General features: G+C 42.4%; 1 protein-coding gene across 11 annotated transcripts in view; it reads left to right on the top strand.

The window, feature by feature from the left end:
- The window catches only part of BLTP1 (bridge-like lipid transfer protein family member 1), a 478,785-nt gene that overhangs the window by 155,214 nt on the left and 306,665 nt on the right, over window positions 1-16,906 (top strand). For all 11 annotated transcript variants that reach the window (XM_089672161.1, XM_089672163.1, XM_089672166.1 and 8 more), the window contains exons 11-12: window positions 74-230; window positions 12,032-12,110. In XM_089672161.1, coding sequence (XP_089528287.1) covers window positions 74-230; window positions 12,032-12,110 — 236 coding nt within the window. The remainder of the gene's footprint in view (window positions 1-73; window positions 231-12,031; window positions 12,111-16,906) is intronic.

A 16,906-nucleotide genomic window follows, 5' to 3' on the forward strand; every position in this document is an offset into this window, starting at 1 on the left:
TCGGCCGATTTTCGACCCATCTATGGCCTGCATTATTCCTTCTGTATACCTAACCATTTGCTTCTCCTGGCAGGGAATGCTTGTGGAAATTTTTCTTCCCACCAGATTATCAGATTTTGAAAGTTTCAGAGATTGCACAGCCTGGCAAACCTCGACAGATCCAGGCATTTGAGCTAAGAATGAACATCATTGCAAATGCTACAATAGATCTTCTTTTTACCAAAAACAAAGTACGTATGTCTCATAAATCCAGTAAATTGTGAACAAGAAAAAACATATTCTTATCTTGAAATATATATGTGTAGGAGATAGTATGGCAAAAGCACTGGAATGTATTATTGAGATGTCACTAGAAAGATTGTATAGGTATATGCTATTCTAGAACTCTTCCTGTAACTGGCTGTATTTCCCAAAGAGCTTTAAGTCAGTGAATCCAACTGTCATATAGTAATCAGGTAACACAATGGCCTTTCTGTGCTTCAGGTCCCAGTTGTATGTAGAAGTTAGCCGTGTGAAATCACTGAACCATACAGGAAGCTCTCTGTATGTCACCTTCTGTTGCAGTAGTGCAAGGATATTTTACATTTGTATCAACACAGCATTCAAAAGTTAATGTTTAAGTTTAAATACATTAGACCTATTAGTATGTTTAGGATAAATATGCTGCTACGGTGAGGTTCCATGTGTTTATTGCTTCATGTTTCATTAATTCGTCTGTCTGGTTACACCTCTGCCATGTAGAAGTTAGAAGAAAGAAATAACTAATACTGAAATAGATGCTTTATAATCGACATGTTTAGGAAAAAATGTATCTTGTTTAACCGCTTAAGGCCCGCCCACAGTACATTTACTGCTGCAGGGCGGGCCCTCTGCGCAAAATTACATATATATACGTGATTTTGCATTTCCAGGTAGGGGGGGAGTGCGACCGGCCTACCCGCGCCCCTGATCGTGGCCCTGGGTATCAATCACCGGGTCCCAGCCAGTGATTACCAACAAACGCCAACAGGGAGGAGGGCTGCATTGTAAAACACTCCCATCACACAGTTAACCCTTGGATTACCCCCAAATGTTAACCCCTTCCTCTCCAGTGCCATTAGTACAGGTTCAGTGCTTTTTTTAGCACTGTATTAGTGTCACTGGGGATGTCAGTGACACCAAGTCAGTTCCCCCCAGTGTCAGAATGTGTGCCGCAGTCCCGCTATAAGTTGCTGATCGCTGCCATAAGTCGCTGATCGCCGCCATTATTAGTATATAAAAAAAATTCCAGTATCTATACCGCCATTTGTAAAAGCTATAACTTTCTTGTAAACCAATTAATCTACACGTATTGGGATTTTTTTTTTAGCAAAGACATGTTGCAGAATACATTTTGGCCTAAATTTATGATGAAATTTGATTTTTAATTTTTTTTACTGGACATGTTTTATAGCAAAAAGTCCAAAATATTGTTTTTTTTTCTCAAAATTGTCGGCCTTTTTTTTTATAGCGCAAAAAAAATAAAATTGCACAGGCGATCAATTACCACTGAAAGAAAGCTCAATTAGTGGAAAAAAAGGACATAAATTTCATTTGGGTGCAGTGTTGCATGACCACGCAATTGTCAGTTAAAGTAACGCAGCGCCGTAACGCAAACGCTTCTGTAACTGCTTCCTGACCACCTTATAGCAGAAATACTGCTACAGGGCAGCACGGGAGTGCAAAATCATATATATATATATATATATATATACGTGATTCGCACTCCCATGGTTTTCACGCCCTTCCCAGATGGCAACAGTTTGCCCATTAGTACACCAGTAATCACATTTAACCCCTTGATTGTCGGGAACACGCTTATACACAATAAACCTCCATTGCCAGTATAGTGTCTGAATGGATCAATATCTTTGATCAGATCAGCACTATACCAGCATTCACATTAGTATAGTGTCCCCAAAAACGCAGCGTTAGTGGGATCAGCCACAGCACCTGACAGCACCTGCAGTGTCAGTAGGTCACTGTCCCTTGATACATTGCACACAAAACCACAGTGTCCGCAGAATCAGCTTCCGTACTTCCCCCCCATTCACTGCCCAACCCGGAATTCAGGTGGAAACAGCAAATTTAACTATTCCCCTTGATTTTTTGCAGCTGTTTTTCATGGCAGATCTGTATGCATTGATTGTGGATCAAAGCAATTTATATGCACAACAATTTATCGCCTCCGACCCAAATTCAAACCTTGCCAGACCATTCGCATGGAAGCCCATTACGGTTTCCAAATTAAATTTTATTTGGGGCCTAACCCTCAACATGGGTATTACTAAAGAAATGAATTGCGGTTGTATTGGTACACAGACCCAATTCATCTTATGCCCGTGTTCTCTGCTGCCATTGCCAGGCATAGATATGAGAGTATAATGTGTTTTATGCATTTCAACGACAAAACACTCTGTAGTCCTCGGGGTGACCCTAATTTGACCAGCTTACCAAATTTGGCCCCTTGTAAATCACCTTAACAAAAAAGGTGCAGATGTCTATACTCCCCAGCAAAAAATCTGCGTTGATGAGTCCCTCATTAATTTTTCTGGCCACCTTGCATTTAAACAATTCTTCCCCAGGGGTCAAGATATATAAGACTTGTGAGAGGGCAACAGGCTATACATATAAGTTTTGTATTTATGAGGGAAAAGATAGTCATGTGGAGCCCCCCGGATGCCCAGACTACATGGGGAGTAGTGGCAAGATAGTTTGGGACTTGGTGTCATCCTTTTTCCATATGGGGTACCACTTATACATGGGCAATTTGTATTCAAGCGTGCCACTATTTAGACATTTGTACAATCTTGGAATTGGCGCATGTGGCACCGTGCGACCTAATGTGTGCCCACCATTAGAAGTTTGTGTATGGAGGGCGGTATATTCTAATGGTGGGCATACCACACACTTTTTCTGGCAGAGATTTCTTCTCTTTATTTCATTCAGCCCAGAGACTGCATACAGAAAAAGAAATAACAGCATATATACCCAACAAGGACCAGCGACATACTGGTACATCTCTGGAGTTTGGTTATTCCAGGATGATGCCTGCAGCTGCAGGCATTATCCTGGTATAATTTTTTTCAGAAGGCAATCAGCTTTAATGTAAAAGCAATCATAGTGGCTAATTAGCTGCAGGATTGCTTTTTCAAACAACGGGAGACGATGCTCGCCCTCCCCCGCCTTCCACGGCCTTCTCGGGCAGTCCCATGCCATCGGTGGAACCTGAGAATGCAGCTGACCATAGAGCTGATTGGAGACCGGAATGGTGCGAATCATCTCTATAGTCTAAGAAATCGGAAGCTATGAGCATTTCATTACTTCAGTTTTGTATATATATCTATATATAAAAACAAAACAAAAAACATTTGCGACCTCGGCTGTTAATCACCGAGTCTTAGCAGGTGTTTGCCGAGCATCTCCGATGGGGTGGAGAACTGTTTGTAAACAAAACAGTTATCTCCCCTGGCAGCTCCAGTCAGTTCTCTCCCCTGTCTGCTCCTGTCAGTTCTCTTCCCTGTGAAGCCCAAACACAGCACACAGTTATAAACGGCACACAGTTAACCCTTTGAGCGCCCCAGATGTTAACCCCTTCCTGCCCAGTGCCATTAGTACAGTGTCAGTGCTTTTTATTAGCACTGATCACTGTATAGGTGTCACTGGGGATGTTAGTGACACCAAGTCAGTTCCCCCCATTGTCAGAATGCTCGCTATAGTCCCGTTATAAGTCGCCAATCGCCGCCATTGCTAGTAGAAAAAAAAAAAATCCCAGTATATATTCCACTATTTGTATAATTTACACGTATTGGAAATTTTTTTAGCAATGTTCAGACATGTAGCAAAATACATTTTGGCCTAAATTTATGACGAAAGTTGATTTTTAAATTTTTTTTACTGGACATGTTTAATAGAAAAATATCAAAAATATAGTTTTTTTTTCTCAAAATTGTCGATCTATTTTTTTTTTATAGCGCAAACAATAAAAAACGCACAGGCAATCAAATACCACCAAAAGAAAGCTCTATTCGTGGGTAAAAAAGGCTGTAAATTTAATTTGGGTTGAGCTTTTGCATGGCTGCGCAATTGGGAGTTAAATTAACGTAGCACCGTAACGCAAAAAATGGCCTGTTCAGGAAGGGGGGTAAGTCCTCAGGCGGGCAAGTGGTTAATGTAACCTATAAACTGTACAACCCAGTTGAACACCAAACTGAAATTGTTTCAGTGGAGAGAAGTAAAAATAAAAAAACTAAAATAATATGTTGTATAAGTGTGCACACCCTAAAACTCATACTTTGTTGAGTCACCTTTTGATTTTATTACAGCACTTAGTCTTTTTGGGTATGAGTCTATCAGCATGGCCCATCTTGACAATATTTTTCCACCCTTCCTTGCAAAAACACCCCACAGATTTTCAATCGGATTCAAGTTTGGGCTCCGGCTGGGCCATTCCAAAACTTTAATATTCTTCTGGTGAAGCCATTCCTTTGTTGATTTGGATGTATGCTTTCGGACATTGTCATGCTGAAAGATGAAGTTTCTCTTCATGTTCAGCATACCTAGCAGAAGCCTTAAGGTTTTGTGCCAATGTTGACTTGTATTTGGAACTGTTCCTAATTCCCTTGACCTTGACTACGGCCCCGGTTCCAGCTGAAGAAAAACAACCCCAAAGTATGATGATGCCACCACCATTCTTCACTGTGGGTATGGTGTTCTTTTGGTGATGTTGTTCTTGTGCCAAACATATCTTTTGGAATTATGGCCAAAAAGTTCAACCTTGGTTTCATCAGACCATAACACATTTTCCCACATGCTTTCGGGAGACTTCAGATGTGTTTTTGATAAATTTATCTGGGCTTGGCCGTTTTCTTCGCAAGAAAAGGCTTCCATCTTCCCACTCTACCCCATAGTTCAGACATATGAAGAATACAGAAGATTGTTGTCACATGTACCACACAGCCAGTACTTGCCAGATATTCCTGCAGCTCCTTTAATGTTGCTGTAGGCCTCTTGGCAGTCTCCCAGATCAGTTTTCATTTCGTTTTTGCATCAATTTTGGAGGGACGTCCAGTTCTTAGTAATGTCACTGTTGTGCCATATTTTCTCCACTTGATGTTGACTATCTTCACTGTGTTCCATGGTATATCTAATGCCTTGGAAATTCTTTTGTACCCTTCTCCTGACTGATACTCTTTAACAATGAGATCCCTCTGATGCTTTGGAAGCTCTCTGTGGACCATGACTTTTGCTGTAGGATGCAACTAAGAAAATGTCAGGAAAGACCTACTAGAACAGTTGAACTGTATTTGGGGTTAATCAGAGGCACTTTAAATGATGGCAGGTGTGTACTGACTCCTATTTAACATGATTTTGAATGTGATTGCTTAACTTTTGATCACAGCTACAATGAGGTCCATAAATATTGGGACATCGACACAATTCTAACATTTTTGGCTCTATGCACCACCACAATGGATTTGAAATGAAACAAACAAGATGTGCTTTAACTGCAGACTGTCAGCTTTAATTTGAGGGTATTTACATCCAAATCAGGTGAACGGTGTAGGAATTACAACAGTTTGCATATGTGCCTCCCACTTGTTAAGGGACCAAAAGTAAAGGGACAGAATAATAATCATAAATCAAACTTTCACTTTTTAATACTTGGTTGCAAATCCTTTGCAGTCAATTACAGCCTGAAGTCTGGAACGCCTTCATTCATCCCCCATAGTAATTCATCCCCCATATAGTAATTCATCCCCCATAGTAATTCATCCCCCATATAGTAATTCATCCCCCATAGTAATTCATCCCTCATAGTAATTCATCCCCCATATAGTAATTCATCCCCCCATATAGTAATTCATCCCCCATATAGTAATTCATCCCCCCTATAGTAATTCCTTCCCCATATAGTAATTCATCCCCCATATAGTAATTCATCCCCCATATAGTAATTCATCCCCCCATATAGTAATTCATCCCCCATAGTAATACATCCCCCATATAGTAATTCATCCCCCATATAGTAATTCATCCCCCATATAGTAATTCATCCCCCATATAGTAATACATCCCCCATATAGTAATACATCCCCCATATAGTAATACATCCCCCATATAGTAATTCATCCCCCATATAGTAATTCATCCCCCATATAGTAATACATCCCCCATATAGTAATTCATCCCCCATATAATAATTCATCCCCCATAGTAATACATCCCCCATAGTAATTCATCCCCCATATAATAATTCATCCCCCATAGTAATACATCCCCCATATAGTAATACATCCCCCATATAGTAATTCATCCCCCATATAGTAATTCATCCCCCCTATAGTAATTCATTCCCCATATTAAGTCCCCAAGTCCCCCCTGTGTCAATTCACTTACCTTTGCTCCGCGCGTTCCTCTCGCTGTATTCCCACGCCAGTCCGGTCTTCAGGGCGGACTGTGAGAGGAGCCTAGCTCCTCTCACGTTCGTCACGCTGCCCCGCCTACACACATCCTGACAGCCAATCACTGGCTATCAGGATGTGAGTGGCAGCGAGACTGGCCAATCATTGCATTTGAGTCCCTGCCGCCCGAGAGGAGGGAGGGGAGCGGGCGCCCGGCACACAAGAGCCGCGGCTTGCAGACCACTGGGCATGTCATCACAAATCATATGAGTCGGGTGTGGGTCACCTCCGCCGAACCCCCGAGACTGACTCACCGAACCCCTGGGGTTCGATCGAACCCAGGTTAAGAACCACTGTGGTAAAACCTTGTGAATGTGTGAACCATAGACCATGTAGCGGCCTTGTTAACCTGAACCACTGATTCCTGATGGTGATTGCCCAATATGCCCCCACACTCCTGGTAGAGTGTGCTTTCACCTGAAAGGGTGGGACCTTACTTTTCAAACTATAGGCTTGAATGATCAGTTGGATGCCACCTGCCTCTTTCTTGGCCCCTCTGGCAGCAGGAGCATCTGAGCTCCTGACCTGTGCCATCATTTTTAAGAAGACCTTTACAAGTGCGTACCACTTTCAAGGTATGCAGAGATCTTTCTTTTGCTGACTGAGGCCTACGAAAGAATGAAGGCAGAATGATGTCCTGATTGAGATGAAAACTAGAAACCACCTTTGGTAAAAAGGACTGATGACGTCACAACACACCACATTATGATGCATAAACCAGAAATGGTTCTCTGCAAAAAAGAGCTGCCAGCTCTGACACCCTTCTTGGAGAAGTCATTGCCACTAGAAATAACACGTTATGAGTCAAGAGGACCAGTGTTATCTCTCCAATAGGTTCCAATGGTGACTTTTGCAAAACGAAGCTCAGGTTCTAAGGACACAAAGGCAACCTGACAGGAGGAGCCAATATGCATCACTCCTTGTAAAAAAGTGTGAACCAAAGAATGAGACGCAGTAGGCCTCTGGAAAAAACTAGCCATTGCTGAAACCTGGCCCTTAGTGGTACCAACAGTCAAATTCTTCTGCAACCCTGTTTTGAAAAAAAAAAAAAACGACAGAATGCTACCAATCACATACTTTCATTGGTGCCATTTGTGAACCTCACACCAAGCAATGTAAACCTTCCAGGTTCTGTAATAAATGTTCCTAGAAACTTCCTTTCTAGCACCCAACATGATGGGGATGACAGAATCCGACACTCCCCTATCCTTCAGGACCTGGGTTTCAATAGCCACGCTGTCACATTTAGCGACCGTAAAGATGGGTGCAAAATAGGAACTAGAGACAACCGGTCTGGCTAATGTGGCAGGGCCCACTGCCCGTCTACTGCCATCTTCACTATGTTGGCATACCAAGCCCTCCTGGGCCAGGCCGGAGCAATCCGCATCACTGGAATAGACTCCTGAATCCTGCGTACGAGACGCGGCAGTAGCTGGATCGGAGGAAATACATAAATCAATGGGAACTGGTTCCAAGGAATCACTAAGGCGTCTACCCCTGCCGCACGAGGGTCCCTTGCCCTGGACACAAAAAGACCAACCTTTTTTTTTAACCTGGATGCCAATAGATATACATCCGGGCAACCCCACTGCTGGCAGATTTCCTTGAAAACATTAGGATGCAAAGCCCATTCCCCTAGAATCAACTGCTGGCGGCTAGGATAATCTGGCTGCCAATTTTCCACACCTAGAATGAACACTGCTGACAAACTTGGAACATATCTCTTTGCCCAGGTCAGAATGTAATTCACCTCTTTCTGAGCACCTCGAAAACCTGGCACCAGCCTGGCGGTTGATGCATACGACTGCTGTGGAATTGTTGGACTGAATCCTTACAGGCCAACTCTGAAGCCTGGATGTCCAGTATCTCAGAGCCAACCTCACTGCTTGAAGTTCCAGGGCATTAATGGGAAGAACCCTTTCCCATGGAAGCCATATTCCCTGAACTGTGGCCTCCTCCAGAATGGCCCCCCAATCTGAAAGGCTTGCAATGGTGGTTACCAACTTCCACACCACTGGCCAAAAGGATCTTCCCTTCTCCAAATTGTGAGTTATAAACCACCAATTCAGGCGCTGCTGCACTTCTGGAGACAGAGATATGCAGTAATCCAGGGCTGGAATCTTTTTTGCTTCAAGTAATCAGAATGTACCTTTGCAGCAGTCTGGAGTAGAGTTGAGCATAGGGAATAGCCTCAAATGAGGACACCATCTTCCCAGGAACCTCGTACAGAGGCAAATAGAAAAATATCTTTTGGCCCTCAAACTGCAAACCTCATTCCTCAGGGCACAATGTTTCCCTTTGCCTGAACTATATCTACTACCAAATACTCCAGGCTCTGCACTGGTTCCAGTGCCGACTTCTTGAGGTTGAGCACCCAGGCAAGCTGCTCAAGGATCTTCACCATAAGGACTACATCCTGCTTCAGTTCTAGCACTGACCGCTTTCTTAGCAATAGATCGTCTAGATAACCTGTGACCGATACTCCCCGAGTCCTGAGTAGCCCCAACACCAGAGCAAAAATTTTTGTTAAAACTCTGGGATCTGTGGCCAGCCCATAGTGCTATGAACGGAAAATGCTGAGCCCTTACTGCAGAAATCTTTGGTCAGGAATGAATATCGGTACATGCTGGTATGCGTCCTTCATGTCTATGGGGAGCCAAAAATTCTCCCTCTTGTAGGGAGGCCACTACTGACCGAACCTATTCCATACAAAAGGATTGGAAATTTTGGAACTGATTTAGCCCCTTGAAGTCCAGAATGGGCCTTACATCCCAATTTGGTTTTGGGACTGTAAACAGGTTTGAATAAAGCCCCTGAAACCTTTCGTCTGCTTAAACCTCTATGATTACTCCTTGAGCCAACAGGCAATTGAGTGCTTGGTACATTTGATCTTAGAACATGGGGAGAGGGAAATATCCAAAATTCTAGTCTGTACCCCAGAGAAACTGTGGAAATGACCCATTTGTCTTGGATTAGAGCCCTCCATGTGGCCACAAAATTCTAAAGCCTTCCCCCCACCCGAACAAGTGGGTGTGCCCCTTTATAAGGAGGTGGACTTTGGATCGGTCTCTGATGACCTTTACACTCAGGCCTTCTTGGGTTTTGATTCTGAGATCTACCCCTGGAGGCTGAGACCTGTGTGTGTTGAAACGACTGCCTGGTTGATGAGGGCCCAGCAACCGAATCACCTATCACCTTAAAAGAAGAGTGTTTGGATTTCCTGTTAGAGGGTAGAGAGTACTTTTACCCACTGAAATATTTTGGATATATTTGTCCAAATCTTCCCCAAACAGCCGTTCCCCATGAAAGGGAAAACCTGCCAACAATTTTTTTCATGGCAGTTCTGCTGACCAACTCTTCAGCCACAAGACCCTGCACATGTACTCTGATAAGAGGGCCAAGTGAGAAAGTTGCTGAATTGAATCCTTAAGAGCATCAACCACGAAACACAAAGCACGTGGAACATCCTCCAAATCCTCGGCCGAGCATTGATCGTCTTCCAATCCGTTGCTTGTCATGGTCAGAAAGACTCTGGCAAATGCCAATAGCTGCCACAGATGACTGTGCAGCAGAACCTGCCAGGGAGAAGGGGGCCCTAAGGAGAGACTCCAGCTTCTTATCCGCTTGGTCCTTGAAAACTACATTACATTATCCACAGGACATGTTAAAGATTTATTCAGGTATGAAATGGCTACATCCACTACAGGCAACCCCCATTTCTAAACAAGCTTTAGTTCCATGGGGTACAAAACAGAAAACCTCTTTAGTGCAACAAAAACCCTTTCAGGGTGATCCCAGTCAACATACATAACTTGCTCCAGAACAGGATGCACCGGAAAGACCTGAGTACTCTGTGAAGGCTTCAAGGAGCCCAGAGAAGAATAAGTAACCTCAGAGATTTCTATCAGAGGTAGCTTGAATCTAGACTGTACCGTATCAGTGGGGTCTTGGACTAAAAATCTATGAGACTGGGAGTCAGAGACTTCCTGCTTCTCCTCAGGCTGTGATTCCTCAGCCTGACCTTCCTCCAGCTCTTCCTTATCCTCAGGGTCCACCCACTCCTGCTTCAGGATTGGTGGTTTCAGTGATGAGGATCTATCCCGTTTCTTAGTCTCCTGAGAAACTGATGCATTCATCCCAGCGATCTTATTTTCTAAACCCGCTAAGGCTGAAGCAAGATCATCCTTGGTTACATATGTTGAGGCAGAAGCCCCAGTAGTAGCCACAATGCCAGATAGACGCAGCGCTTCAGACTGCCCAGTTGCATCTGGCCTGTCAGGAGAGGATATTACAGCGGACCTTCGGTTAGGTTCCTTAGGACCTGGAGGTGGTACATAAGTTCCCTTTCCTGCTGTGACTCCCCCATTCTGCTTTCTGGAAGACATTACTTCAGATAACGCAAACCTGTGCACCTCTACTAGTAACACAGATCACAATGATACAGCTATGCAAGTAGTGTGCTGAAAAAACACTCAATGCAAATGCGGCCTTATGAGCCACCTAGGGTGGCTTCTGACTGACTGGTCCGCGCTTCCCCCTCAGGGGAGTACTCACGTGCCCCTACTGAATAACCCACTCTGTGTCCCGGCCACAGGAGATTTCTCAGAAGCAGCAGCCACGTGTGTCCTGGCCTCCAGATAAACAAAATATGGTCGACATCTGTTTCCGGCGCAATCCCTCAAGTGGCTGAAATCAAAAAGACCAAGCACATCCTGAGAACAACTGTGAGCACTCCCCTGGTGGAAACTCAGTCACAACACCACTCCTTTTCCCTCCAATTTAAAGCTTTTGTATGTTTCTTACAGAGAGAAAAAAAGGAGATTTTTTTGCCAGTCCCACTTCCTTCAGGCACCAACCTTTACCAGTCATGGCGGGCATTGTCATACAGACCTTCAAGGACATAGTCCCCATGTTGAGGGGCTACCACCTTGGACCCGTACAGCACCCCGCTGAAGGCGCCTTGGTCAGATTTAAAACTGCACGGGGTTCCACGTGCACGGGGTCCAGCGCCGTAAGGCTGCATTACAAGCAAAACCTCAAGGATTTTTCTCCTTATCAAGTGAGGCTCGGGTACCATCCTTTTTGGCGCATATCCTTTCAAATGGATCTGATGAAAGTCCCTGATTCTCTAATGGAACCATTCTGGACTTTCAGGTATGCTCCAAGAGCACAGCTACACTTTCAGTGACCATCCTCCTTACAGACACTGGCGAAAATACTAAGGTGCTTCCTGTATAGGAGGGGTTGTATAGGAGATGACCTCCTCTCTGGTCGACCAGTGTCCATTCACCTATAGGTTGCTTATAACCCACATAGTCATGAATAGTTGCTCTATGCACCGTGATGTACTATAAAGAAAAGGTATTTTATAGGATTGCTACCTACTTTATATATGTAAGAAAAATGCGTAGTCAGTGGATTTGCTATGTTGACTGCAAAACAAAGTAGTAAATCTATCATGTTAAAAACTTACTGCTCATTGTGCTGCTACATGGGAACATTTTCTCTCAGTAGAGGTTGCAGTTGTTAACATGGTCTTTCTTATGCAGGAAACAAATGCCGTGCATGTGAATGTGTGGGCAGGATCTTATTTGGAAGTGAACATTCCCATGACTGTCACAGAAAATGGTAAGATATTTTCTGAGCATATTGCTGAGAATAACACAAATAGCTGTTAGATGTAATGAAATAGTCTTTCCTTCAGCAAGCTGGACAACACATCATATTCAGATCAGCTCTCTAACGTTTAGTTATGTAATATTTGCTTAGAAAATGTTTATCTTTCTGCCATCCATTTATGTGCAGAAGTTGTTCCTTTATTGCATGTTGCAATTTCAACAAGGAATCAGGCAAACTTTGTGATACAGTGGCATTTATTTAAATCTGTCTACATTGTATTTTCGGGCTAAGCTCTGATAAAGAAAAAATTAATTATTTTCTATATGTAGCAAGTTTTGTTAACAGTCATCATTTTCAAAATATGTTTGCAAATGCATTGCAATTAAGTTTTACTTTAATTTTATACAGTCCCTTTCTTAAATACAACTTTTGTTTTATCTGCGACATCTTGCCAAGGGATATCTTCCTTGCGTAGACACAGACTGGAATAATTTTTTTTTTCTTTTTTAATGCTCTAATGTAAAGGTGGGACATATGCTGTTTCATATAATAAAAAAGGGTGTTTTTTTGTAAAACATTATTTGCGATAATACACAGTAAAATTTAAACATATACTGTATGCAATGCCTTATATTAAATATAGTGGAATTTTTTCCTCCTTTCTTTTGATTACACCTATGAGCTCTGAACACTAGAATGGGTTTAGGAGATTGAGGGTTGTATATATAAGCATGCATATTATATTATCTCTTTCATATGCTTGATATTTGCCAGAATATTGTATGTGGCTCTGGAGCTTATATTTGAAGATAGACTGAAGGGTTGGTGTCAGCTCTGTTTGGTTTATGGGCCCTTATCCCTTAATTGGTAATGAACCCAGGTTTTTTTTTTTTTTTTATATGAGTACCTGTACACTAGAACAACATTACCACTTATGAAGCCTGCATGGGGGAGTGTTGGTTACTGTGTCCTGGGTCCCTCAACACTAGAGGCATTGAATGTTCTGCAAAAGTGGACCCAGGTATTATATGACCAGCATAAACCAAGGGTACAAGTATTGTTTTTACAGGAAACACACAGTTCAGTGCTGAGTATGCCTATGAAATAATTATACTAAATGCTGTATGAGTCACAGTGCAGTCAGTAAGCTCCAAGAGGGTGGCAATAGGATTTCACTTCCCTTCACGAGTAACAGAAGTACAGGAATTAGTGGATGGGGAGGATAGGCTTGTAATTTAAAAATATAAAATACTGTATATATTCATTTCCTGCTAGCTAATATTTATTTGCCAAACCATGACCAAGTCCCTATGCTTCTTTTTTTTTATTAAAGGGGAACTATACTCATCTCGGCTCCAGTTATGTGGCATCCCTGAGCTCCCCACTCAGCCACTATTATTCTCGGGCGGATGGCTTCCGGGTCTCATTTGCCAGCCCGTTTCATTGGCCGGGCAGGGATGATGTCACTCCAGCTCATGCACGGGAGTTTAGACAGATTCAGCATTGCCAAATTTGTACTGTACAAAGGCAGATTGGTAGTTAAGTAACTTTAACTCCTTCCCGCTGGCCGCATGCACCTCTTGACAGATGGGCCTTAACACCTAGAGGCCCCATATATGTGGACCCAAAGAAAAACAGAACTGTGCCGAGAGTGCGCAGCGTGCATGCTCCCGGCACAGTTGCCGGCGACTAACGGTAAGCTCCCGATCACTACCTGCAATCGGAGGCTCATGTGATTGATGTGACATGTGACAGCTACTCACTGCGGTCACATGATCACAAACCCTGCCCTACCTTCCGGCATCTGAAACCCCTTAATGGGCCTAGGCCAAGGGATTAATGCAGAAGAGACCAAGCATGTCTCTTCTGCATTAAAATTCCTGCATGTTTGGCCATTTTTAATTGTGGCCTAAAGTTCCACTTTAAAGTGTTACTAAACACGATATCTGGTCTCCCACAGTACACAAAACATGGAAATGCAATTATTTTAGTAAATATAAACTGCTAAATACCTTTTCTCATCAGCAGTATGTAGCAGTCTTGTGACTTCTATCAGTGTCCAGCTGAGCACTGGTTAAAGCTGTAGGAGAAATTTTTATTCTGCTCTTACTGTCCTATGATACTGCATGACCCCTGATCCACTGTCTACACAGTGCTGTTTGGCCCTGTGCTGATCAAATGTACCCTCTCAAAGAAAAAAACTAGCCATGCACACTAAACTGAGCATGTGCAGAGTTCCTCCTAGAGCTGTACTATCAGTAGACGGATTGGGGATAGTAGAAGAAGGTGAGGATTAGAGAAGACAGGATCAAACAGCCTTTTTACACAGTGTGGAGGATTAACCTCTTAGGTTCCACAGTGAGTATAACAAGCATGCTTTATTGCATATCCAGACTGATTTTACTGTTGTGGGTTTAGTAACACTTTAAGCTTGGTGGGTTCCATGAAGGAGTAATAATTGTGGGGGAGCTGATATGAACCATGGACCCATTATTGGACTCAACAACAGGGAATATACACATATCCATGACATGCCTTAACCACTTCCCGACTGGCCGTTGTATATAAACGGCCGGACGGTGGCACTGCAGGGTCGGGTGGCCGTCTATAAACGGCCTCCCCGCACCCTGCTTGTGCGCGCTCCCTGGGAGCGCGCAGCACCGCGATCCGGTGCCCGCTGTGTCCTCCGGACACAGTGAAACACCGATCGTCGGTACGAGGTCCCGATCATGTGATCACTGATTGGCCAATCAGTGATCACATGCAAAGTAGTAAGCAAGATGTCACTTCTGACATCATTGCTTACTATGTGTGAAATCTGTGAATGATCACAGAGGTCACATGGTACAGGGCTATTCACAAAAGCCTTGTACCATGTGACAAGCTGTGACCAATCACAGCTCACTCAGTTCTTCTCAATGAGTGCAAGAATGCACACAGAGAGAAGGAGAAATGATTGCTTTTACATCCTATATGGGTGTAAAAGCAATCAGTGTAAAAAAAAAAAAAAAAAAAAATCTTCATCACCCCTCACAAGTAGTACAGTGTCACCATGGTGACATTGTACTGCTAGGGTGACAGTATGTAAAAAAAAAAAATAATAATAATAATATAAAAAAATAAAATAGAAATGTAAAAAAAAATGTTTAAAAATTATAATTTTTGCTTATAAACTAATTTGGATTTTTTTTTTTACTAAAAAGATAACGGAATAAATTTTGGCTAAGATTTATGATGAAATATTATTTATTTGCAAAATTTTATAAAAAAAAAAACACTTCTTTTCAAAATTTTTGGACATTTCATTTACATAGCAAAAAAAATACAAATCCCAGTGGTGAATAAATACCACCAAAATAAAGCTTTTTCTATCTAAAAAAAATGGTAAAAAATTCATTTGGGTACAGTGTTGCATGACCGCGCAATTGTCATTCAAAGTGTGATAGCGCTAAAAGCTGAAAATTGCCCTGGTCAGGAAGGGGGTAAAAGTGTCCGGTCTGGAAGTGGTTAATGAGCTGAAACATAAGATTCATGCATTAAATTGATATCTGACACATACTCCATACTACGGATAGGGGAATTGCTTATTGCCTAATCTCATATCGAGTTGGCATCCACAGGCATACATAGGGTCCCAGGTGTTGTCGGATCACTCTTCTATACTGTATTTTGCTCATTGCAGCTGATAGGCTTAGTTTAACATTTTGAAAACTGAGAAGCTATTGTAACATGTAAGAAGCATTCACGTACATATATATATCTAAGGTTTTTTGTTTGAAGAAGCGAATGGTGTATACATTTGATTGCTGCAGCATTTCATGCCTAATTATTCAGAAATATATAATATAGACCATCGGAATGCAGGATCTATGAATTTGAGGGGGCCTACTCAACATTGGGAGTATATACTGTGCTCAGCATGAATGAATACACCCCAACAGATTTGTCAGAAAACCTTTACTTTCCGTTCAGAATCAACATTTTCTATAGGACACTATACTACAAAATACTCCCACAAATGTGGGCCAGTGATTGCAAACAACATTTGGTAATTTGTAAACACAAAAAAAAGTATTTTTCCTAACAAATGAATTCAAGACCGTGTTGCAAAAATAAATACGTCCCAATGAAAGTCTTAGGAGAAAAGCTAAATTTTAGACAGCAAAATCCTAATTAACAAGAATTCAACTACAGGTGAGTCTAATTATTAAATAGGTGTCCAGCAGACAGTTGATTATAAAAGGGCGTTACTTAACAAAGAAAACCCTTTTCCATTTCATGTTGTCAGCAATGGCACTACATGGAAGAGAAATGTCACAAGGCCTGAGAAAGAAAATAATTTCTTTACACAAAAAAGGTGACGGCTACAAGTATATTAGCAAAGCTTTACTTATCATTCAGAATACTATAGCAACTGTGATTCAAAAATTTTTACAAAGATGAAACTGCAACCATCTCATAGAAATGTCCAGGTCTTCCACGGAAGTTAACACCTCAACATGAGTGTCCTCTGATGAGGAGGGTTAAAGAATATCACCATGCAAGATCACTGCAGATAGCTATAGACGTAGAAAGCCAAACTGGGGTGCTTGTTTACCGTGACACAACATGGGATACACTGCCAAGGAAAGGCATGCATGGGTGTTGTCCATGAAGTAGGCCTCTCCTAAAGCCCATGCACAAAAAACTCCTAGAATTTGCCAGGGCCCATGCTGAAAAAGAAGAAGACGACTGGAACTCTGTACTCTGGAGTGATGAGACCAAGATAAATGTTTTTGGATCTGATGGCTTCAAAATAGGATGGC

The sequence above is a fragment of the Staurois parvus genome, unplaced genomic scaffold (assembly GCF_062004578.1).
Source record: "Staurois parvus isolate SC_StPar_1 unplaced genomic scaffold, SC_StPar_1.0 ptg000122l, whole genome shotgun sequence".
In the NCBI taxonomy this organism is placed as follows: domain Eukaryota; kingdom Metazoa; phylum Chordata; class Amphibia; order Anura; family Ranidae; genus Staurois; species Staurois parvus.